General features: G+C 39.7%; 2 protein-coding genes across 4 annotated transcripts in view; both read left to right on the top strand.

Moving 5' to 3' along the window:
- The first annotated feature begins 58 nt into the window (after positions 1 to 58).
- Positions 59 to 21,254, top strand: LOC113992357 (uncharacterized protein F13E9.13, mitochondrial-like). Of its 2 annotated transcripts, XM_027729563.2 has the most exons (7): positions 59 to 86; positions 216 to 291; positions 1,450 to 1,532; positions 8,325 to 8,505; positions 12,942 to 13,092; positions 15,149 to 15,276; positions 20,315 to 21,254. In XM_027729563.2, exons 1-7 carry the CDS (start codon positions 78 to 80, stop codon positions 20,503 to 20,505), a joined length of 819 nt encoding a protein of 272 aa, XP_027585364.1. In that variant the 5' UTR covers positions 59 to 77; the 3' UTR covers positions 20,506 to 21,254. The 2 variants fall into 2 exon arrangements, with proteins under 2 accessions (XP_027585364.1, XP_039234028.1); XM_039378094.1 differs by lacking the exons at positions 59 to 86; positions 216 to 291 and adding an exon at positions 304 to 504.
- CUNH19orf12 (chromosome unknown C19orf12 homolog) overlaps positions 1,449 to 23,113 on the top strand; it is a 50,192-nt gene continuing 28,527 nt past the window's right edge. The window contains exon 1 of one of the 2 annotated variants that reach the window (XM_039378095.1): positions 1,449 to 1,532. The gene's annotated coding sequence lies outside the window, so the exon portion shown is untranslated. Of the gene's footprint in view, positions 1,533 to 8,485; positions 8,506 to 23,113 lie in introns of those variants that run through there. The other variant, XM_039378098.1, reaches the window with a different exon arrangement.

Raw genomic sequence — 23,113 nt, 5'->3', positions numbered from 1 at the left:
GCCTGTGTCGGAAGAGGGCGGGCCAGGGGGCGGGGCCCCGACGGGCACCCGGAAGCGGAGGGCGCGGCACGTGGGACATGTCCGGGGTGAGCGTAGCGGGGACGAGACCGGGATCCCAATCCCGATCCTGATCCCAATCCCGACCCCGACCCCGACCCCGGTCCCGGTCCCGGCCCCGCCCCGCTCCGCTCACGCCCTCCTTCCCCTCCCCGCAGATCGTGCGGCGGCCCGCGCTGTTCGGGCGGCTGAAGGCGGCGGTCATTGGGATGGTGCACGTGGCAGCGCTGCCAGGTAAGCGCTGGGCGGGCGGCACGGCCGGCGGGATCCGCACCCGGACCCGAAGCGGGACCAGGACCGGGTCCCCACTCGCCGGTGTCGCCCCTTGGCTCGGCTGCGGCCTCCCCGAGTAAAGCCCGCGCCGCTGGGAGCCTCTTCAGTCCCTTCAGCCGCCGCCACGGGCCGCTCGTGAAGTGCCCTAAGTTTGGGCATCTCCCCGTTTCAGAGGTAAAAGAAGGCAGGAGACGGTTCCCCGTAAGGAGCCAGGCTGAGAAAACCAAGGTTTGGTGTTGATGAGTTCAGTGTTTTAAGAAGCAGTGGTTAGAGAATTGCACGAATAAGCATTAGGACAGGGTGCAGGTTGGATAGAGCTGCCACAGTGGGAAGCTCGGACAGCAGGCAGGTCTTTGCTGGCCTTCTCGTCCCCCTTTCCAAGGACTCAGAGGGAGTGGAGCTGATCACAGCAACCTTGACGGGCTGGTGCCCAGAGCTCACCCTGATCCACGTTTTCCCAGCAGCAGCCCCCAGGCACTGTCCAGCCTTCCCCATGCTGTGAAATCTGACAAAGCTGTCAGAGGGCTCAGCACAGCCCCCATTTCAGACTCTCACTGCCTGATTTAGGATCCTAAATATCAGAAGCTACTTTGGAGTTGATCTTAATGGAAACTCATGGAACTCCAACAGAATCCATGTGTGTTCATTTCTGCTATGGAACACTTAATGCTGAAGGTCAGATATGATCAGCCTTGCAGATTCAAGATAGCTTTAACTGATTTTAAACTCACTGGTGTTTAGCACAGGTATTCTGCAGACCTAGGGGTTGGTCTTGCCCATAGGTTGTACTGTCCAGAACATCATTAATGCAGGATAAATTATAATAAGTGCACGAATAGCAAGCTAAGAGCAGACCTGGTGCAGTAAGGGATTATAACAGACGTTCCTCAAGTTTATGAATTAGATTTAGGAGCTAAATGGTTACAGCAGATGTGCCAAGTTCAGCTAAGGAAAGAGAAGTCACTAAGGTGTGTCACAAGGAGACAGAGCAGCCTTTTAGCAAGTTTACCCTGTATCTCCCTATTTCAGCCTGCCAATCCCTGTAGCTGTCCTACCCAAGAGCTGTCCCTGCCCACGTGTTTGATTTGTGCCCTGGAGTATGCAGCGTTATTCTTGCAGGGACACCAAGAAGTTCTCTTCCATTGACCCAGATCGTTGATCAAGCTTGTCAAGAAGCAGAAGCTTACAGGGATGCTGGAATTGTAAGTTTTGTTTCTTTCTTCCTGTGGCAGCCATTGAACAAAACCACTTCTGCATAGCCAATATTTTAAATTGGTCCTGTACTTCATCAAAAGCATCCTAAACCACACGGTTTAGGGAGATGTTTAAATACACGTCTTTTATTTCAACATAGTAAGTAGGCCTTCCAGATTACAAAGAAAACCGTAACATAAGTATCACTTGCACCCAAAATAATTAAAAAAGTTTAGATTAAAATTGTACAATTCAAGTTAAGTTGAATGACTGTCAACTTCTAAGAGTCAAGTCCATTGAAGGGGTAAGAAGAAAAAAAAGGAAAGTGGGCTGCAGCATGGATTGTTGGTGGCATTCTAGGCTGTAGAATGCTTCATCCATCCAGTCTGACAAGCAACTGTATTTTTGGGGTCTGTACAGCACTCTGGTTTCAGGGAGTCCTGGAGGATTGCCATGTGCACAGGGGATACACTGCATCCATAGCTCAGGCACCTGTAGGGTGCAGGATCACCCCACCTTTGTGTCTGTATCAAAACAGCACAGATAATTCAGGGACTAAAAAGGTAAAGCTTAGGCCCTTCTCAGCCCTCTTTAACTCTTCAGGCCCCCAGTAGCAAATATGCCTCTGTTTTGCACATCCAGAGGAGAAGGCCTGAAAGGCCAGTCTCAGCTAGAGGCAAGAAGAGGCAGAATTGCTGTTGGACCTTAAGTGCTATAGTAATGTTCATAGGTCAGTAGATTTTAACAGGGTGTGTGTCCTTTTGAAAGGTCAGATATGTTTTAAACATTTCATTACACCTTGTCGAGGGGTGTTGATGTGCTTTTTCTTTGACCTGCTCACAGCATTGTGAACATTTTATGGTGGTGTACAAGATTGAAAATGTCTTAAGTGAACAAGCAGTCGCTGTTGTTTTCAGCAAAACTTCAATAACAGGCAAGTTGAAACAATTTAATGTATCACTAGAGTGATACTTTACAGAGGGAACAAAATTGAATGCAAGAGCTTAGTCTAAATTATAAAAGACCCAGGTCAAAATGCAAGACGAGTCACACAAAGTAGGTTATGGGCAGAGCACTTAGTAAGGCTAAATTAGGCAAGAATGCTGAGAATAGAATTGTTTTGAAAGGACAAGCAGCTTTCTGGTAGAATGATGTTTACATAGGTGGGCTTCAGTGCCTGTGAACCAGATTAGCACATGCAAGATGTCCACCCAGTTAGAATAGTCTTTAACTGCAAGTTGAACAGAATGAGTAAGTTTTCTTCCTTTTCATGCCAGCTGAAAGAACAGGTGTGAAATAGCTCTGTTTTCTGTACTGTCACTTCATATTTTGTTGTTACAGTATCACCATGAGGTATAATGTGATTTGATCTACGTCAGAAGAGTGGCAAATACTAGTCTCTGTCTTCCTGTGTCAGAAGAAGTGGTTGCACAAGTAATCTATAGCTCATAAAGCCATTGCCCCACATTCCACTGCCTGTTTACCCGTTTCCCTTATGTAATAATTACACATTGAATCCTAGAGCAGCAAGGGGAAGACACCAAGTATACCCGAAGGTGAGGGAGGGTACAGAAGCAGTTACTTACACTGTTGGCCTGCACAAAGCTGGAGCAGCTTTAAGACAAGCTTTAAAAACAGTACTAACACAAAACTTTACTTTGGCTTTTAAACTTCGTCTTTTCAACGGTTGTAATAAATTGGGCAATCCTTTGAACTTAAATATATTTTTAAACCTACCTGTCAGATGAGGTGAATGCAGTCATTTCTCTACACATTTGGACAAACTCAGGGCTTAAAGTTATGCTTAGTTTATTTCCTGTAAAAGGCACTATGCATTCCACAGCAATCTTCATTCTAAAGGTCTATACAGAATAGTGTTACGGCAATATAACAAACAAATCCTTTATTAATGCTATAAATGTCAGAGATAATCAGGGGAGCTTCTGTAACTTCGGTACGGTTGCCTAATGCTTTCTGCAATTCACTTCTTTAGTTCTTCTGGTACTTTAAGAGAAATGTGAGTTTTCATGATAAATATTTCAGGACCTTCCCAGCTTTTGCACAGAGATCACCACTCTTCCAAACTGTCCTGCTTTTGTAGTGAGAATATTTATGTGTTTCTTGCTCAGTATTCCAAATGAACTGTTAAACTGTCTGTCTTTCTTGTGGAAGAAAAACTTAAAGGGTTTTTTTTTCCATGGATGTTTCTACTGACAGTGTTTCCAAATGCTGCCTACAGTAGCCTTTAAGAAGATACATAACCATTTGCTGCTATTAGATGTTTACATATTGTTTTAAGTTGCTTGAATTGCTGTTAACGTGGAGAAAGGAAGTATGTGGTCTTGCTCACTCCATATGCATTGCACTTGGAAGTAAATCCTGGTATATTCAGAGGAAGGTGACTTGTCTGACACATTAGCAGCTTAACATAATAAATATGGAAGATTTGCGATATTAGAGCACAGTAATGAAAACAAGTGAGTGCTCAGTTAGGAAGCCATCTGTGCTCAAAATGTATATGCTTTGTACTTCTGTGTTGCTAAACAATGAAATTCCCTAGACAAAATTTTGTAAGCAGCAGAGTATGGGGCATTATAATCCCTCCAATTTCTACATGCTTTTGTTTAAGAAAGATGCACAATATATATTCAAGTTAACTTTTATTAATTCCATTCAACCTGCCTGGCACTTGCTTTCTAGCCAGAAAATAGAGCACAAGTTGCCTCTGATTTCAGTGATAAAGATTATTTGACTACAGGTTGCTGTTTCCTAACTGTAGCTACTTGAGTAGCTGACATTAAAAACAGTTGCCAGCATATGTTTTACATTGATATTTTTTTAAAAAATGGAGAGTTTTAAGCCTGTTACTCTTATAACTACAGTGATAAGTGGAATTCAAAATGCTTAGAATTTAATAACAGTCGAGACAGAATAAACTAGCATTCCTGTATGGAAGAATATAGGTAGTTATCACTTGGGTTACAGAGGTGAACATTTCAAATCTTAACTATATTACAGTAAAATAAAACAGCAGACAAACCTCCTCACAGCTGCCTCCTATGGTATGTGCAGGAGAACATAAGATAGTTACCTCCGTTAAGGCAGTGATCTGCTCTGGAGGTGGGTTTTTAAAGGAATTGTTGGGAAGCTGTGCTTAGATACAGCAATTAAATGCTCTGCAAAGGCACTTGATTTCCTTTATAAGGGGCACATGTCTGTGGTGGGGGAAAAGCTGTAATAGCCTTATTACACACCTGAGCCTGTAGAATAAGAGGTGTGGTGCAAACTCTCCCTCTCCTTCCTGCAGGACAGAGTAGGGCTGTTGAGCTTGCGAAGGTGTGTGTTGGTGTGCACGTGTTTGCAGGTAAAACCTTTGTTTTTGGGGGAAACACTGGGATTAAAGTTTCCCTGGGGAAAAGTTATGTTAAGTCTATGCTGAGTTAAAACTTGTACAACTGTTGCATCTGTTGTGGTTTATAATGTTGTGGCTATTTTTGAGGCTTTTCTTCTGTGGTGCCTGTGGGGCTGAAGTGTTTTAAGAGGTTGTTTCTGTAAGTGGAATAAAGCTAAGGAAATTATTTCTCTATATAATCAGAGAGCTATTTAGATGACCTATTTTTCAGTTGCTGACTGTGATACAAAGGGCACTTCACACATATGTAGCACTTTAGAAGTAATTCAACCTAAAAAGGAAACATATGGTTTGAGAATTACTTATAATAATGCTATTACATATAAGCAACACTTAAGTTATCTTAATATTGAGTGAAAAAGGAACACAAAAGGTATTTGCTAGAGTTTTGTCTCATACTATCTAAATAAATTCTGCTTTGGAGGATATAATGCAGTAGCTGTTTCCACAGACTTCTAAACTATAAGCTTAAGTTCGAAGAACTTTAATTTGGCATAACTGTTTTTTCCTCCCCATTTTAATTAGCTGTCTGATAGTACAGAAGTTTGTCTTATATACATATCAATTCAGTAAACACAGAAATCTGTGGTGTTATATTTTTATATAAAATGTAAAAGAAAGCTTTGACTTAATGCCTCTGTAATTCAGCTTTCTGTATTGCAGAACATATGTTGTTCTTTTTTTAATTAAACAAAACAGACTATGCAAAAGAACATAGTCTATTGGATGGTACTAAAAGAATAATACATTTCTTAAGTACTACCAAAAATATTCACTGTAATAGTGGACCTTTAGGCCATAGGAAGAGACAGTTGCTGAAAAGTGAAGATAGTAAGTTTGAGGCAGAAGAGAGAAATTTTGGAATCCTCCCATATGCCTGCATTTTGAGCTGGAATTCAATCAGATACTTGTTATGCATAGTACTATGGCTAGGTTTTTTATAATTTATTAAATGAATTAATTCATTAACGTATCTAATGGAATAATTTGCTTTATGCAAATCCTGAACTATCAAAGCAGGAGCAACTCCCAGAAAGCTCCGTTTCACTGTGGAATTGCTATGGAATTCTGCCAACCCATTCTCTTGCTTTTTTGGCTGCTGTGTGGCTCTTTGGGATCTGAACATTTGAAGTCCCATTCCCAGTCACCTTTCTTCCTGTGTGTCCTGTTGAGGTGGATTCTTGGCTGCCTGAAAGCCTGGGGCTTCTGTTTGGCAGATCCTAGCTCCAGATCCTAGCTCCTGGCCCTCATGATAAGCTTGGAGTTTCCCAGATAACCAGATTTAGGTGAAGTCTGCCAAGCAGATCATTCTTAAGCCGAAGGCTTCCAGATTTTGTGGTCTCAAGGAATTACCTGTGTTTGATGGTTCATTGCATTTTTTTAATTTGTTTTGTTAAAATATTATAGTTCTGCATTAATCCTTTTGCCACATTCAACTACTGACCAACTTTGTATTCTTGCTCAGCCTGACCTGATTATTTATATGTAAAGAGGGCAAAAGACCGTGGGATTTCTCTTTCTGTTGGTACACAAAGGATTCTGTAGTTGTTCCTGAGGTACGACCATTTGGTCAGTTCAGTTGGGTTGGAACAGCCCTGACTTCAGCCTAGAGGAACTGAATAAAAATTGGTCCTTTTTTTTTTTTCTTCCAATTTCTGAAAATGCTGTGGGTTTTCTTAGGGCAGGTTGTCATCTCTGTCACATGGCTACCTCCCATCACAGGTGCAGAAGTGTGGGTGTTACATATTGAATTGGACGTAGAAACAAAGTCAAGGACAGATATTTTGGTTGTTTGTCATATCTGCTTTTCCTAATTCAGGGTTTTTTTGGACTGGAATTATGTAATTAAATATGTTGATGAAGCACCAAATAGTGCATAGGTCTAATGTGAAGTGCTCATCATAGCAGGTCACCTTGCCCATTAATAGGTTGTGTCCCTTTGTTTTTTAGGTAGCATGTATTTTGTGTGTTTAAATATTCAACTGTAAGTAATTTGGTAAAGGCAGCTGTGCCCTGGTGCACTGAACATATGTGTGTCACGTGCTTGGGCTGACCATGTTGTTTCATCAGATTATGTCCATTCTAAGTTCTCCTCATCCTCTGTGTTAGGTGTTCATTTATGATGTCTGTGGCTCAGCCTGTAATTCAGCCATTAAATGCTGACTGCATTTTATATACTGTCTTACCTGCCAAAAGGGCTTCTCTACACTACAACAAAGATTAGAGAAGCATTACATATGAAAGTTTACGAAAAAGGAAATATTTTTATTTTGTTTCCTCTTCCTCATTCTGTGTTATTATTAACCAAGATGCTATGTTTGATCTCTAGTTGTATTCCCTCCCCGCCCCCTCAAATGTTTTTTTTCTATTCTGTTTCAGTTAAGTATCTTTGAAATGTAAAGCTCTCATTTTAAAGGATTAAGTTGTGTAATAAGATTCCAGAAAGCAGAATTTATTTTCTATGTGTGCAGTTAGTTTGTCATTTAAACTTTTTGAATTTTTAGAATGAAGCTCATGACAAATATCTAGTTTCTTTTAATATTCTCACTGCAAGTGCAAAATATCAGGCCTGGAATATGTTTCAAGACTATATTTTTACTTTTGTTATTAGTCCTTGACAAAATTATATGTGATTTGTTGTTGCAAACTTTCTGGAATACAATGATTGGAAAAGTGCATGGTAGCAGGTAATGTACAAAGATTTTCAATAAATTGCATAAATTGTATTAGCAGAGTATTTTATCATCACTCCAGTGTTTGCTGAGAGTATGTCCATGTGGAAGGAGAGGTCTAATAGATAATAAATAGCAATATCTTTCTTCCAGTAATTCTGAATGTGGAATGGGAGAAATATCAATAGTTAATACTTCGGTGTTAGACGCACTACAAATACACACAATAAACAAAAAATTCCTTTATTTATCCAAAATAACACTTATTTTCTGACATTAATTGAATTGAAAATTGCCCTGATTATCTCCAAATCCTCCGTTATCCAAATATACTCAATATCCTGTATTCCCCTTGGATAACTGAAATTTGACTTTACACTATTTTTAATGAAGTATAAGATTTAACTCATTTGCCCATAGTTCACATTTTAGGATGGATCAAAGGAAACCAAATTGATGAATGCATAATTAAAACCACATTTATTTCTCCTCATGATTTCCCTGCGAATACCGTGCTGTTGATGAAAGCACTTTTTGTAAGTGGTCGTGTGCATCAAACGCATCAACACAATTTACTGCAGGTAGTCCTGCCTTTGAAGGAAAACCCTTAAACTTGCGTGTCTCTTCATGCAAAACAGGATGAGGGTAAACTAGCCACGTGTTTAAAGTTCCTTTTTGCGCGGTGTGATCGTATTTTTGTATAACAATCTCCCCAGGATGGCTTGATAGTGGAAAACATGCACGACCTCCCGTACACGGTGTGTCCCGGGCCAGAGGTCACGGCAGCAATGACAGTGGTTGGTGCTGCAGTGAGACAGAGCTGCCCCCGGCTCCCACTGGGTGTCCAGGTCCTGAGTGCTGCAAACCAGCAGGCAATAGCAGTGGCTCTGGCTGCAGGTAAATAGAAATGACTCATCAGTTATTACTGCTGTTTGCCATGGCATTTACTCTCCGCAAATTGCGCATTGTGCTAACATAGATACCATGAAAAATGAGACATGAAAAGCTCACTGTACCCTGAAAAAGCAGAAATTAGATTTTTGAGGAAGATGCCTGCTTGATTGTAATAGATGATACTTGTGCACTGCTTCAGTTGGAGGCAGCTGAAAATCCCAAGGCCGCTGCAGCAGCTTTCTAGGTGAAACCTGTCTAAATGTAGTGATTGGTTTAAACCTACTCGTGTCTAAAAGCTACCTTTGGTGTAACTCTATTTACTTCACTTAAATTGTATTTGAGGATCAATTTAACCCACTGTGGTTAAGCATCCTGTTTCAGCATCTAATAATATGTTGTTGCTACTACTGTTATCCATTAAAACTAAGTTTTCATTGTCTCCTTTAATGAATGGATGGAATGAAGCTTTTTATATAATAACAAATAATGAATGTACAGATAACCAAACTACTTAAATTGCATTTGGGGGAATTAAATATAAATTAATCTGTCTTTATTGCATGAATCCTAGACTTGCTAACCTTTCTGCTCCTACTGCTTACTGAAGTAATTTTAGTTTTTCATATGTAACATTCCGTGATGTAAAGATGGGGGTTGGCTTAATGTGGAAAGCTTGTACTTCCTAAATTCATAAATTGAGGGTTAATGCATGTTTTTTGCCCAAATTGCTTATGTGGTTGCAGTAAGGATGCACATTTTTGAATGTAAAAATTTTATAGAACCAGACAGAAGATGCTGGTGTTAACTGAAAACCACACTTCAGGTAAAATAATATAGGGTAACCTACCTGCAGTGACAGTTTTAATTATGCCAAATATATTCTGAAAGGTTTACATTCTTGTTAGTAGATGTGTTTTGGTCTCAGATTTGTTTTGTGTGCTCTGAAATCGGAAGTTGCCATTTTATAAGCCACTTGACAAACTGACAAAACCTGATTTTTATTGCTGCAGCAGAACCTGTATGAAAACCTAAAATAAAAACGCTAACAGAATCCAGTTTGTTTTGGAGATTGCATTCATGTAGGATACTTGAGGGACATAGGTGTTTGCAAAAATAGTACACACCTTATTTTTAAAAGGAATGGTCAGATTGTTAACGAGTTATGCGTCCTTTGAGGAGCAAAAATCATCACTAAATAAGGGATATAGTGCGGGAACAATGCACTTCTCTTCTCAGCAATTATTAATGAGGGAGAGAATTCCTGGAGGGCTTGAGTTTTGCTCAGCTCTACTACTGTTCTGCACTATTTGCTCTGTAACTGGAGAACACCAGCCAGGAAGGGCCTGTGTTTAATGCATTTCGTTGCACTTCTCTAAAAATGATTGTCTCAAGTTCACTGAACAGGAAAGCAAAAAAAAAAAATCACTTTAAGCAAAATCATAGTAAAGTGAGTGCTACTTTGTAGGCAGCAAATCTGAGTAGTTTTTCTGTAGGAACCTAGTAGTGACTTTAGTGTCAATACAATTTTAATAGGTAGATATTAATAAAGCAAGTCCTGGGTGCTTTCACTACAAAAATAACTTGCTAAAGGTGTTTTAGCTAAAAAGCATATGTAGCATCTTGTACTATGACTACTATGCAGTCATTTCATTTTCCCTGTGGAAATTCCTGTCTTTGGTAGAAATAACCACCCTGAAGAGAACCACACAGGGAATTTATAAATGGTCTCTAGGAGAAGGTAATGATTTTATTTTGTAAAGGGCAGGAGAAAATCAGCAGGTTTACAGTGTGACTAGAAGCTCAACTTCAGCAACATGTGGTTGTGCTAATAAATGTGTTGTGGGTAGCCAAATAGTAACAGATGAAATTACTGAATTTTCCCAGCAGCTTGGCAGATAGATCTGAAAATAACAGTAATAAATCAGGGGATGAGGCATCTGAGGAGGTCGGGATTTTCTTTTTTTTTTTTTTTCATTTAATTTGATTCTTTAGGAAACATTTATTTATTCAATTAGGCATTAAAGAATGGAATGCCAGCAAAATTGTGTTTGTGCTGGGTGCTTCAGCAAAGGTGTGGGCCAATGGTAGGAGAATAGTGGGGGACTCGCTTTTGAGGAAGACATAAGCTCAAGTTCCTTGAGCAGGCTTTGCTGTGGCTGGTTACTTGATTCCATGTTCTTAACATTATCTTAAAATTCTGTTTATTAGGTTTCATTGGAAACTTCCTGCTCTTGTTTTCCAGTGAGATTACAAAATGTTTTGTTCCCATATAAGTCAGAAATGGGACTTGCCTAGTAACTATTCAGCAGCTATTACTTTTCAGCTTGCCAAATGTGAAAGTAAGCAGTAGTATCATTCTCACAACTTTATGAGCGTAAAAATGAATTCATTAGTGGAATCTGATTATGGCTTCATAAAACAGAAGGATAATGATATGGTGCCTGCACCTATTACACTTGGTTAAAATTTGTATTTTCATGGCCTCTAAAAACCCAGATCAAGAGTGCAGCCTTGTTAAACTAAGTACCATACTAATGTTCAGCAAAAAGTCTTAAATTACTACATTAAGGAAACACAAACCAAGTGTCAACAAACATGTAAGCAGTGACCTTAATAAATGAAATTACTCAGTGAATAGCTCCTGTCTTGAGTTAAACATTGATTGCTGTGAAAGTGTAACATGTCTCTAGACCCTTCAATAGTCTTATGATTAGAGAAATATTTTTTCTTACTTAACTCTGAATTGTTCTGTAAGCTTGGGTGTTGTAGTAGAATCTGTAGGTTTTGTTCCCAGATGCAGAAGTCTCAATCAGGCTGTTTGCAGTGTGTTTATTACCCAGTGTCTACAAACACCTGTAGCTGTACTTGTGCCACACTCTTGACTTTGGATCCTGAGAATATTCCACGCTTTTCAGCCGCTAATCTCAAGGCACAGGACAGCTTGCATTTCATTTGGCATCCATCTGTGATGTTTCTTGTTAGCTGGAGTCTGTGTTGCTAAGCAATACAGGCTCTTCTCTATCAGGCATAAGCTTCTGTTTCTGCAACTTCAGGGCTTTGGGAGTGAAACTGAAATTTTAAAATAAACAGGCACCTTGTCATTTGGTAAATACATTTTCAAGATCATTTCTGTTTGTATCTGAAATATGCTAGGGTGATGCCTCAGTTCTCTGGTGGGTGGGACTGCATTCTCGATAGCTGCTTCCACATGCATTGCTTTCCTTGGTATGATGTCAGCTCTAATTAAACGTGCAGCTGATTCCAAAGCTGGAGCAGCAGCAGAGCTTCAGAAGGGCTTGGAAGAGCCCTCTAAAGCAAACTGGAATAACAGCAAAACCGCACAAGATGAGTGCAGAGCTTCTGTGCAGATGTTAAGTGACAGGTGAAATAAACTTCAGTGCTATGAAAGACTTGGGAGAAGAGGGAAGTGGAATAAGGGAATCAGGATTCAATCTTGTGCCTTACAACTGCAGGCTTATTACATTGTGGTCCAAGGCTTCAGTATTACAACACGGATATTTCAAGGCTGTGGGAGGGGTCCCTGATAGTCAATGAATGGCCTGTGTGAAATAATTATTATTTGTAATCTTCCTCTTAAATATCTACCCCACAAAACCTTCCTAGTGCAAAACATTAATGAATATGGTGGAAGCCGTGCTGCTAAGACATGGTAGAATTGGTGATCAGGGTAAGTTTGGAGTACAGTGGAAAACGTTTTGCTCTTCCCAAACCTTACCTTTTTTCGTACCTTTGGCACAGCTCTACAAGTAATTTATTGATGTGGTGCTGTGTAGAAAACATGCTACACTGAGATGGAGTCAGATGGGTTGTGTTTCAGGCTGTGTTTCCGTGCCTAATTTCATAAAGAAAGATGACAGTGCTATTCCTCTGTGTCCATGTCCTTGATGGTTTTTCACCTGATGGCCAACTTGAGGCACATTTAACAGGGGGGTAGATGTTGGGAAAGACGTAATACAGTGAAAGAGTTTCTTGAAAGAGGGAAGAGATGCAAGGTAATGACCCTTTTTGGAGAGAAAAGGACAAAGGAGCCGTGTTTTGACCTACCTGCTCCTCTGTCAGCGTGTGCCCACTGGCACGTCAGGGCAAGAGGCAGGGCAGGGTGTGCAGCTGCCTTTTCTGAGCCACTCAGGAACAAACTGAGGGGCTGAGAAAGAAGGGAACCATGGGGATAGACAGAAAATTGGTGTGCTCTATGGGAGAGATCAGAGCTAAAAGTAGTAAGATGGAAAGAGGTCAGAATATGGGTGAAAATAAAGCACGTAAAACTTAAATTTGTGGAAAAGCGACGTTGGTTAGTCCTAGAACATATGGAGGAACTTGTGCTGGGATCAAATAAGAAGGGCAGTAAGGTGGATTTTTGTTTGGATTTAGTACTTCTGGTTTCCAGTCTTTAAAATACTGCTTTTGGTTGTTTTCAGGTCTTGATTTTATCCGGGCTGAAGGGTTTGTGTTTTCTCATGTGGCTGATGAAGGGATTATAAATGCCTGTGCAGGTGACCTGCTACGATACAGAAAACAAGTTGGAGCAGAGAACATTCAGATTTTTGCCGATATTAAAAAGAAACATAGGTAAATATAAACAATATTTTTCGTAAATATGAATATAATTGTGATTTTTTCCCCCGTTTTCTGATTATTAGCGCAAATTTAGTGTCAGGACCATTAATGATATAGGGAGTTTATTATTTAAGCAAGGTCTTGCAGTGCTGTTAAGGGATACATTTAAAAATAAATTTGCACCTGTAAGTTGCTGGTTGGTCTGTCTGTGAAGTTCGTAGTTGTTTAACCTCTAGGATTTAAAAATGCAGACTGTAAAAGTCTTGCATCTGGTATTGAGTGAGATTTTATACACTTGTGTATATGCCTATTATGTGTAAAGAAATTTTGTTTCTGGAGGTTACGTATCTAAGGTTATTTTCTAGTCATGTAAGCAGGTGCCATATAAAAGCATCCAAATCATAATATTTTGGCATTTTAAAAATCTTTCTTTTCTTTCCTGCCAATAATACTGATTTCTTCTACTTAAATCAGTGCTGTCTATGTACAGGTTATGTTCTGTGATTATCAAACAGAAGGAACTTATGACAAACGAATCCAGTTTCTTTTCTACTGCTACTTTATCTTACCTGTCACATGGTACTTTCAGCAATTTAGATGTCACTCTTTGTGTTTTTTTTCCCAGAAGAACTGCTCAAGTGCTATGTATTATACATGCTAAATAACCTAATTAAAATGTTTGTGTGTAGTATGTGAGTAATCATTAGAATAGCCAAGTCTGAAAGATCTTAAATATATAATAAGCAAGTAGTAAATTTCAAAATAGAAAGTAAACAAGCAGTGTGGTCAAATTAAGCTTTTCAGGTACTTTCAGGGTGTTTTCTTTCTAATGATTTTTGATATACATAAATAAAATACATTTCATTAGACTTTTCTGTAAAAGAAATTGATTTCATCATATCACTTTTTTTTTTTTTAGTCTTGACAACTGGTGAATTGATATTTGGATTATACTTCCCATTGTTCAAAGGGTGTGCTTTTTAAGGAAGGAGAAGAGGTTCCTGTTTCTGGCAGATTCATAAGCTCAGAAGAAAATGTTGTTGGTTGAGGTTTTTAATGTAGAAAAATACACCTGCCACTGAGAGCTGCTATGTTCCTGTTCTTTAAATGAGGACAGACTATTTTTGTAGTCTGTTTGCTGTGTTGCAGCCACTTTCCATGTGTGAGTTTTAAGATGCCAACTACTCTTCAGCCCTTTTTCAATGTCGTTGTATGTGTTAGGTACTTAGGCCTGCCTTTCTCCAGCTGCAGAAAGGGAATTACTTCCTTTTCCATACACTGCCACATGTGCTGCCTCTGAATATGGCCAGACCCAAGTGTTGTCCATACAGACTGATCCATGAGGAGGTTGGTGCCTTCACCACTCAGCAGTGTAACATGTTGGCCATAGCTGCTGTTTTCTATTTAGATGGAAATACAGAAACAACAGTCAGATGTTGAACCAGCAATGGCTGGAATTCTTTCCAAGTTTAGGACTGTTTAAATTAATAGCTGCTATTGCTATAGGTTTCAAAGTGTGTCACCCATACATCAAAGCCTGCTGTTGAACAGCTGGGTTGCAGGTAATTGATGCTTGTAATTGCTGTGTAAGATGATTCCTGTGATTATATCATAGGTAATAACTATACTTTCAGTTAGTTGGACTTGTGCAATGACGTGGAGGCTGTTGATTCTGTTCTAGGCAACAGGATCTGATTTATGAATGAACAACCACAGCTCCCACTTGAAGTCAGAGAGCTCTGTGTGCTCAACATTTCTGAAACACAGGTGCTCGACGTGTAAGCAGCCGTCTCAATTGACACTTGGTGGCTCACACTCAGCAATCACTCTTTAGAGGCAGGAGACCCGGAGCAACAGGCCCATCAGTTCTGCTTCCCTGATGGAAATGGTTGTTGAGGTTGGTTTTTTTAACTCTTGCTTGGATTGTGACGTTTCTTCCCGATTTAAACCAGGACACTTGCCCTCGCTCGCAAAGCCTGCCTTTGGTTGTTCTGTTGGAAACGCAGTCCGTGCTGCAGGGTGTGTGTAACAGGTGTGTGCTGACAGTAACCAGGTCCTGCTCTTGCAGTGCCCACGCCCTGACGGCCGATGTCGGCGTGGCCCAGACGGCCGAGGCTGCCCAGCTCTTCCTGGCCGATGGGGTGGTGCTGACCGGCACGGCCACGGCTCTGCCTGCGGAGCCCCGGGAGCTGCAAGGTGAGGGGTGTCACACAAAGCCTGCCCGGCAGGCACTGAACTCTGAATTCGTGTAGAAATCCATATATTCACTTAAGGGGAAACCTGCACGTTCCTTAAGAGGGGAGTTGAAAAAGGGGAACGAGAAGAAACTCTTCACTGTGGGGTTTGGTTTTACACGGTTTGAGCTGCTGTTCAATTCAGATTGGCTGTGGTATGTTTCTAAACAGCGGTTTGGCAGGACAAAAATGACAGTTATTTCAAGCTTTTGTGTGATGCTGAAGCTTAATTGAAGAAAAAAAAATAGCTATTTAATTCCTAAAAGGTCCTAATAGAAGAAAAAGCTACTTTATAGCTTTGTTAGGAATCTAACTAACTATGAATCTTTCCATTGAAGAGGTGAGCATTTTAACCTTTCACAGTGAAAATGAAAGTCCTGCGAGGAAGGGGGCATTTTGATCAGGCAGCATTCCAAACAGTAATACCAGGGAAAGTACTGCTTGGAAGATTTTCAGAAAGAATACAAGTTCATTGGTAGATAGGAGGATATTAACATCAAAATAATTTTTAAGTGGTGTGGACTTCTTATCAAGGGAGACTCATTTGACCTATGAGTTCTGACCTTTGCAGAAGTGCTGTGATTCTTCATATTTTTATATTGGCATAAGTTTGGCCTGTCTTTATGAAACTGTATCGCTCCCATGCTAGAATTAAAGTTCCATCATGGGGACATTTAATTTTCATCACTAATTTTAATTTAGATTAATGGCTTGAATTTGAATGTCTCACTACATAAAATAGAATGTCTGTTTTTAAGGTTTTACTCTTTCTGACATGCTTTAACACAAAAAGTTTTGAAGTTCCAGTGCAGTGTATTGTATTCAATTTTTGTTAACAGATCAGCACGAAAAACTTACTTTATTTGCCATAGATAACCTGGACCTCAAGCATGAAATCTTTCAGTGTTCTCAGGGTTTAATATCTATCATACGTGCTTAAGAGCATTTAAAATGAATGTTGATACATTGAACAGGTGATGATGAAAGCTAAGCATCCTTTAGAGACTAAAAAATTTCCTTAATCTAGAGCTCCAGACTTGCCTGCAGTTAATGTATTAATGCAGATTAAATAATTTTTAAAAAGGATTTGATAAGTCTTTGGGCAAAATCCTAGGTTAAGTTCTGCTTTCACATGTGTATGTGGAACCTCCACTGATTTGCTGCATCACAGAGCAAAACCTGACCTGTAGGCCCAGAGGTTTTTTGTCACAGAACTTTCAACCAGACAGTACCATGGCTTCTGCTTTTCTTTCATGTGAACAAACATGTCAGTCTCTGTCTTGTTCTCCTTCTGGATCCAAAGAACAAAATGAATCAGAGTTGGCAGCTGTAATGAAGTACACATTAATTTTGTGTTTGGATTTGTGTTATGAAAGCAAGAGTCTGCAGATCGTGGGTTTGTTTTATTTAGATCACAGCGTTTTCGATGTTAGCAGGCCCTCTCATGAGAAGGATGTTGTCTTAAAACAGTTAAGAGAATAACTTAAAAATCAATATTCCACAGTATAAGGAAATGACAAATTAGGCATATCTATGTCAGGAGATTCTTAAAAGGGATCAGATCTACATGCTACAAAGTTGGTGTTGATGTGAGTGAAATTTTGCATTTCACGAATTTATGCAGCCCTGGAAGTGCTGTGTTAGTGATACACACAATTGGGCACCTTTCATCACACTGCAAAGCATCTCTTGAAAGCAGAACCGAGAGACAGATGAGATTTTTGTCATGTCTTTTTTTTCAGCTTTGTTGTGCAGTAATACAGAAGTGGTTTTGCCTTTGTGTCTTTGTGTGGAATTGACTGACTTGTGATGGGCTGTGGGAAGTGAGTGTTTCCCTGTCAAGCCAGAGAACTCTGCTGGTACTTTGTGCCGCTGCTTTCTCGCAGGCAGTTTCCAGCACCTCTCCTTGCAGAGGCTGGCAGGCTTTGCTCCAGGGCTGCCTGGGCACACCAGGGCACCAGTGGTCCATGGAGTATGAGGACTGTAAACCAGACTTCATGTTGTTAAGGAGCAGGAATTATAGCTGAGCGTTTTCAATTGTAATTCATTAACAAACCATCTCTTCATTTAAGAGGTTGTAAAAGTTTGTTCCAGTTTGCTGCCTTGTGGAATGTTCTTTGGTTGGAGTGTGTGAATCTACCAGATTTTTTCCTTTGGATATAACTGCTGCAATACCTGCTTTGCATTCAGTCTGTATTTTAAGTGACCAAAGCTTTGTGTAATGACTGCTCAGTTATCTCTTTGCACAAAGCAAAGTGCCTCAGCTGAGTAACCAGTGGAAGACAGGTACATAATGAAATCCAAGAGCTGGCTATGACTGTCACCTCCTTAATTATTGTTCATAAAAGGGGCATCAAGACTGATTCACCCTCTCACCTTTTGATGGTCAAAATAGAGGCTGCTGCCTTTGTGGTGCCCTCAGAGATAAACAGGAGACGTGAGTGATCAGTACTTTTTCTAAGCCCTAGATTTAATGGCAGAGAACAAGTCCTTTGAATTAAAAACCAAAAATGTGTTACAGTGGAGCATTACCATAAACATAGTGTTGTGTATGGTACAGTGATCACTGCAATGAAAAAGCTGTTAAAGAAGAGTAGTCGAGCAAGTTATTGGCACCGTGGTGCTTATTTTTACACTGCTCTTTGTCATTGTTTTCAAGCTAGAAGCATTTGGCCTTTATTTCATGAAACTTGTGCATACCGTAGTTCAAATGCTTTCATTGTGCTTTGCAACCAAGCACTATTTCATTGGATTTTATTAAAGACCTATCTGCAGCTGTGCTGCCACAAGAAAGAGCACAGTGCCCTCTAGTTACAGCCCATTGAAACAGAAACGTGCGAGTTGTGTAAACTTCAGTCTTGTTACTGTAACATCACAAAATTGTCTCCTTTTTCTCACTGTGTCAAAAAAAACAAACAAACAAACCAGAAAAAGAACGCCAAGAAAGCTGAGAGATTTAAAGCAAAGCTCTGTGTTTAGAGACATTTTGACAGTGACTGAACATTGCCATACGAAAGCACATCTCACTGCTGTTGCTTTATTTTCTTTTACAGGTTAGAGTTTGTACTAACACAGCCAATAGACAAATCACCTTCTACTAATCAACTTTAGGCTTGATGTGCTTGGAAAGGACTTTAAAGTAGCATCTGTAGCATTCCTAATGAGGTAACGCAGTCTCGCTGCACACTGAGCGCTCCCTTTGCCGTCCTTCACGTTGTCAGTCTGAATAAATCTCCAGCACAGGAGATGTGTGTGGACTCCATGTGTCATGTGTGGATCACAGCAGCAGTTGGATACCTTGCTACTTTGGAAAGCTTTGGGGTGTTTCAGAGTTTCAGATCAGTCTCAGTTTTCACTGGGTTTTCCCCTTTGCCTAGTGGGGCTGAGTCTTTGCCTCAGACCCATGTGAACGTGCTCTGTTTAATTATTTGGCTCTTCGTTTTTCCTGCTGATGTGAAATAATTACGAATCCACTACCTGCTAATGTGCCTTACGCACTTGTCACGAAAACAAATATTGACTTGAAGCCCAGTTCCTCTGGGGATACACTGAAGTACTGCTGCACAAATCTGTGGTCAGTTGTAGCACCTTAATTTTGCATTGGTGTCAGTATGAAGCAGATAGGATATTTCAGAGAGCATAAAGATATTATACAAAAGAAAAATCTGATTTTTCTAGAACAGGATATCAGTAATCATGCTATAAATAACTAAAAATGAATTGTTTTGTTGCTGTAAGCAGAATGACTAAGAATATCAAATATGCATAGAAATAACTAAAGTTTCAATCATATTAGCATGATCCATCTGATCTGTTTTACATTTTCAGGAAGGGCTGTGTGGAATGATTTCATTTTTGTGTAAAAATGTTTTTAAGAAGGGGTTATTGTTCCTAGATGGAAAAATGGTAGGGCATATGACCTAAAAAGAGATTCAAGAGCATTTTAATTGATCCTCTTTCTTCAGTGAAGTAGGAAGGTGATAAATAATTAGTCTTTCCTGAAACATAATTAATAAGTTAGGCTTCTGATGAAACTTCATTTAAGCAGTGTTTTGAAGCAGACTTTTATTTGTTGCTTATGTACTTTCCTCTCGTCACCTCAAGCTATAACCACCTTCCATCAGATAATCACCAATTAAGCCAATTTATATGTTTTTAACGGTCAGAAATAATGCCTCACAGCGTTTCTCTAAGGCATGAAGCATCCAGCCCTATGAGTGACTCTTAGGATGGTCAGTTTGAAATGAGAGGATGAGAAGGATGCTTAAACTGGGCTTCCCTCCCCTCAAGCTAGTACTGACCCAAGTTCTGCAGCAAATACTGTAACAACATTTCGTTTATCTATGGAGAACCTTTCCATGCTCAAAACAACCATCCCTTTTTGGTTTTATTCCAAAAGATGTGAATTCTCGTAACTGAGCCATGGAGGAGTTTCTGCACAGTCAGGTCTGTGAGAACACACACATTTCACAGTGAACATGGTCACCAGGACCATGGGCTGAGATCCACCCCTCTGCCTGACAGATGAAGTGAATCTATAATATTTTGAGCCTCTTTTTTTCCTATTTCTCCTTTTGGAGCTAGGTAAAAGGTCAGATAATTAAATAACACTGTATAAAGGAAAAATAAGTGGCTTTTTTGTTCCATGACATTCCTAGTAGTGATAAAGACCACTTGTCTTTCTGGCTTTTGATTTCTGGAACACTGGTTGGAGCTGTCACTGGTGTCTGTATGATCACAGCTGTTTTTCATACAAGCAAATATATGAAGTATTTCATAGAACATAATGTAAAAAGTGAGGTTTTTTTTTTCTTAACACCTGTTTAGAGCTAAAGGTGTTTTTTCTAGAGAACTTGTTTCATTCTGTAGCAAAGTAATAAATGCTGTGATCATGAATTTGTTGATCCCTTTTTTTGTTGAAAAACTAGGCAAATTAAAGTCTTTATCGATAGAGTTTCGAAGACAGGGTTTAACCCTAATTTTGGTTTTCTTCTCTTCAGAGGTTAAGCATGCTGTGAAGATTCCTGTGCTGATTGGGTCTGGAGTGACTCTGGAGAATGTGGGGAATTACTTGGATGCAGATGCTCTGATAATTGGTTCGTATTTCAAGAAAGAAGGTTATTGGGCAAATGCTGTTGATCCTGACCGAGTAAAGAAATTTATGGAGCACATAAGTCCACTGAGGGAATGAGCTTGTCAGTAAACAGTACTTGCTTGTGTGTGTGTATAAATGCAGTATGGTACATTGTACAGAATTAAAGCACAAATGTGTGGCTGAATGGTGAATAACATCAAATAAAAATGCACATAATCAACATAACTAGCTGGGAAACGTGGTGACACTTTGCAGTGAACTGGTGCTCTGATGTTTGTTTCTAGGCAGCACATTTCTGTGGTGCTCAAAGCCATCACCAATGCAAACCCAGTCCTGAAGGCTTGTGTGATATGTCCTCTCCTATAACTGAAATGCCTATGGAGTTAAAGAATTTACAGTAAATATTCATCACAGGAGAGCTGAGTTCTGTTTTGCCTTTAAGTACAATAGGATGCACTAAGTTTACAGCTAAAAGTATTGTAAATTGGACAAGTTAATTAGCCTTTCAGTTTCCCCATCTGTAAAACGATAATAGTACCTGCATCACACAGGGGCTGTAAGACATAATGAATGATTGGATGTACAGCACTTTCATCTCTTCAAATGAAGGGCTCTTTTAAAGTTCAAGATCATTATTTTTTCATTAAAATTGTGCGTTTATTACAAAAATGAAGTAATTGTATGAAACACAGAAGTTTAAGATAATTGGGATATTGATTTACTTACAATACTTATTAGAGAATAAATGTAAATATTTAATTATATTTTAAGTAGAGTTGGAATGTAGTCAAAATGCTTTTGCAAAAACTGGAAATTTTAATAAAAGTTTATTATTTTTCAGCAAGTGCCTCCAGCTTTGTGCCTTTCCAGACTAGCATTAGTGATGTTAAAAACTGCCAGGTTCCTTCCAATACGTGAGATATAAGTATGATAGAAACCTTTCTACCAAAGCTGATAGGTAAACACAGATTTTAATTTTTCCTGTAAAATGTGGAGGAAAAATATTAGTCTCACTCTCACTGTGTATGTTGTAAGAGATTCCTCATGAATTTGATCTTTCAGCTCTAAGGAAGAGTCAAAGAACCCAAAGAATACCTGTTATGTCATGGCTGTATAAAATGTGGGCAAATGTTTTCATTCCTTGGGACTTGGAGCGAAGTTTGTCCTCTGGGAATTCTCTCTTTCCTTTGTCTATGCATCAAGTTTCTGCTGATGCTGATGGAAGTTATATTGTAAATATCAAAGCAAGTATACGAACAGGTTTTTGTGTCAGCTGGCGGAGAGCCCGTGCTGCTCTGAACAAGAGATACATCCCCTCCTTCCAAAGGCAAGAAGATTTCCAAGAAATTTAGTTTTGTTTACATAATGGTGATTCTAGAGCACCACAGTTTGAGATTGTCTTCTCAGGTTTCTGTTTTCTGGGCCAGTCAGTCTCCCACACGACTCCCATCAAAAGCAATGAAATGTCTTTTGTGTCTTGACCTGCTGGAAAAGAGATTCTTTAGACCTTGTGACAACCATGGCTTTTCTCCCTTTTCCTCCTAAATACACTGACAGTTTCAATGCCTAGAAATCCTTTCAGGTGCCTGGTTATTGTGGCTGTTGCTGTTTTGTTGACAGGCATTTTAATCTGGTCCCAAGCACTTGTCCTCACCATTCCTCTGGTGCCAGCAGGAGCACTCCTGTGGCCTTATGGGGGTCAGGAATCTCATTCTACCTGACACCCAACCCAGTCTTGTACCAGCCCCACTCATGGGAGTGGTGGGTGGAGAATTTAGGTCATCTTCCTCATTCCTTGCATCTGCAACTCTAACTCCAGGCTACTGGTGCAAAATTATTTAAGGATCATGAAGATGCCTTCTGAATCTGTCTTACACACATTCATTCAGCCTCAGCTTATTTACCAGGTAAAACATTGATTTGGTTTAGTCTTTAAATCCTTAGCCTGAGTAATGAGTGCCATTTTATGCCCTCTATTGTGAAAAAGACCACATAAAATTAAAAAATCAATTTAGATACCAGTAATATCAGTGTGCTTAAGTGAGTAAATGTGTTTGATCTTTGTGCATTTAGGACTGTTTTTGGGCCTTTCACAATTTGTATAGGTTTCCATACATCATTGCACAGAAGATTTAATGAAGGTTGTCCCAGCAGGTATGTACTAATACAATTGTTGCCAGTTTTGAAAGTTATTTTCAGTAAACCTGTAAGCTGGAAAGGCTGACATGCAAGCAATGAGCACTTGCCATCCGTGAGAAGAGTAAAAATCTTCAAGGTCTGCTGAAAACAACAACTGATACACTGCTTGTTCAGTGTATTGATAGTTGTTCAGTGATGATAGTTGTTTTCAAAGAAACTGGTGACTGTTGTCAAAAGGGAAAATGTGTTACCAGCATGTTTTTTGAACCGGTTTCTACTTATTCCTAAAAACTCAAAAGTGCTTGAAACTCAAATGGATTTTCACCTGAATAACGGGGGTGAGAACTTCCTCAGTGCTGTATGCAAGGTGTAAGGGCAGTAATGTCATGTGCAGCAGTTGTTTAAGGCAGAGGCCCTAATGAGTTGGTGTAATACTCATAACATGCAACCAGTGCTGTAGACAGCACTTTCACTGTCAGGATTTCATTTAACACACCACTGTGTAATACTTGTGGAAAGAGGCCTTAGTTTGGGTCTGTATTGTTACATATGAATGGCAAGTGCA

Source organism: Pipra filicauda, unplaced genomic scaffold (genome assembly GCF_003945595.2).
Source record: "Pipra filicauda isolate LSUMZ 115617 unplaced genomic scaffold, ASM394559v2 scaffold99_size2403431_pilon, whole genome shotgun sequence".
Taxonomy (NCBI): Eukaryota; Metazoa; Chordata; class Aves; order Passeriformes; family Pipridae; genus Pipra; species Pipra filicauda.
This window is presented reverse-complemented; position numbering and strand designations above follow the sequence as displayed.

Coding starts and splice junctions, on each gene's coding strand:
- LOC113992357 (XM_027729563.2), top strand. Junction 8,506..12,941: donor AGCAGTGGCTCTGGCTGCAG/GTAAATAGAAAT, acceptor GGTTGTTTTCAG/GTCTTGATTTTATCCGGGCT. Junction 13,093..15,148: donor GATATTAAAAAGAAACATAG/GTAAATATAAAC, acceptor CTGCTCTTGCAG/TGCCCACGCCCTGACGGCCG.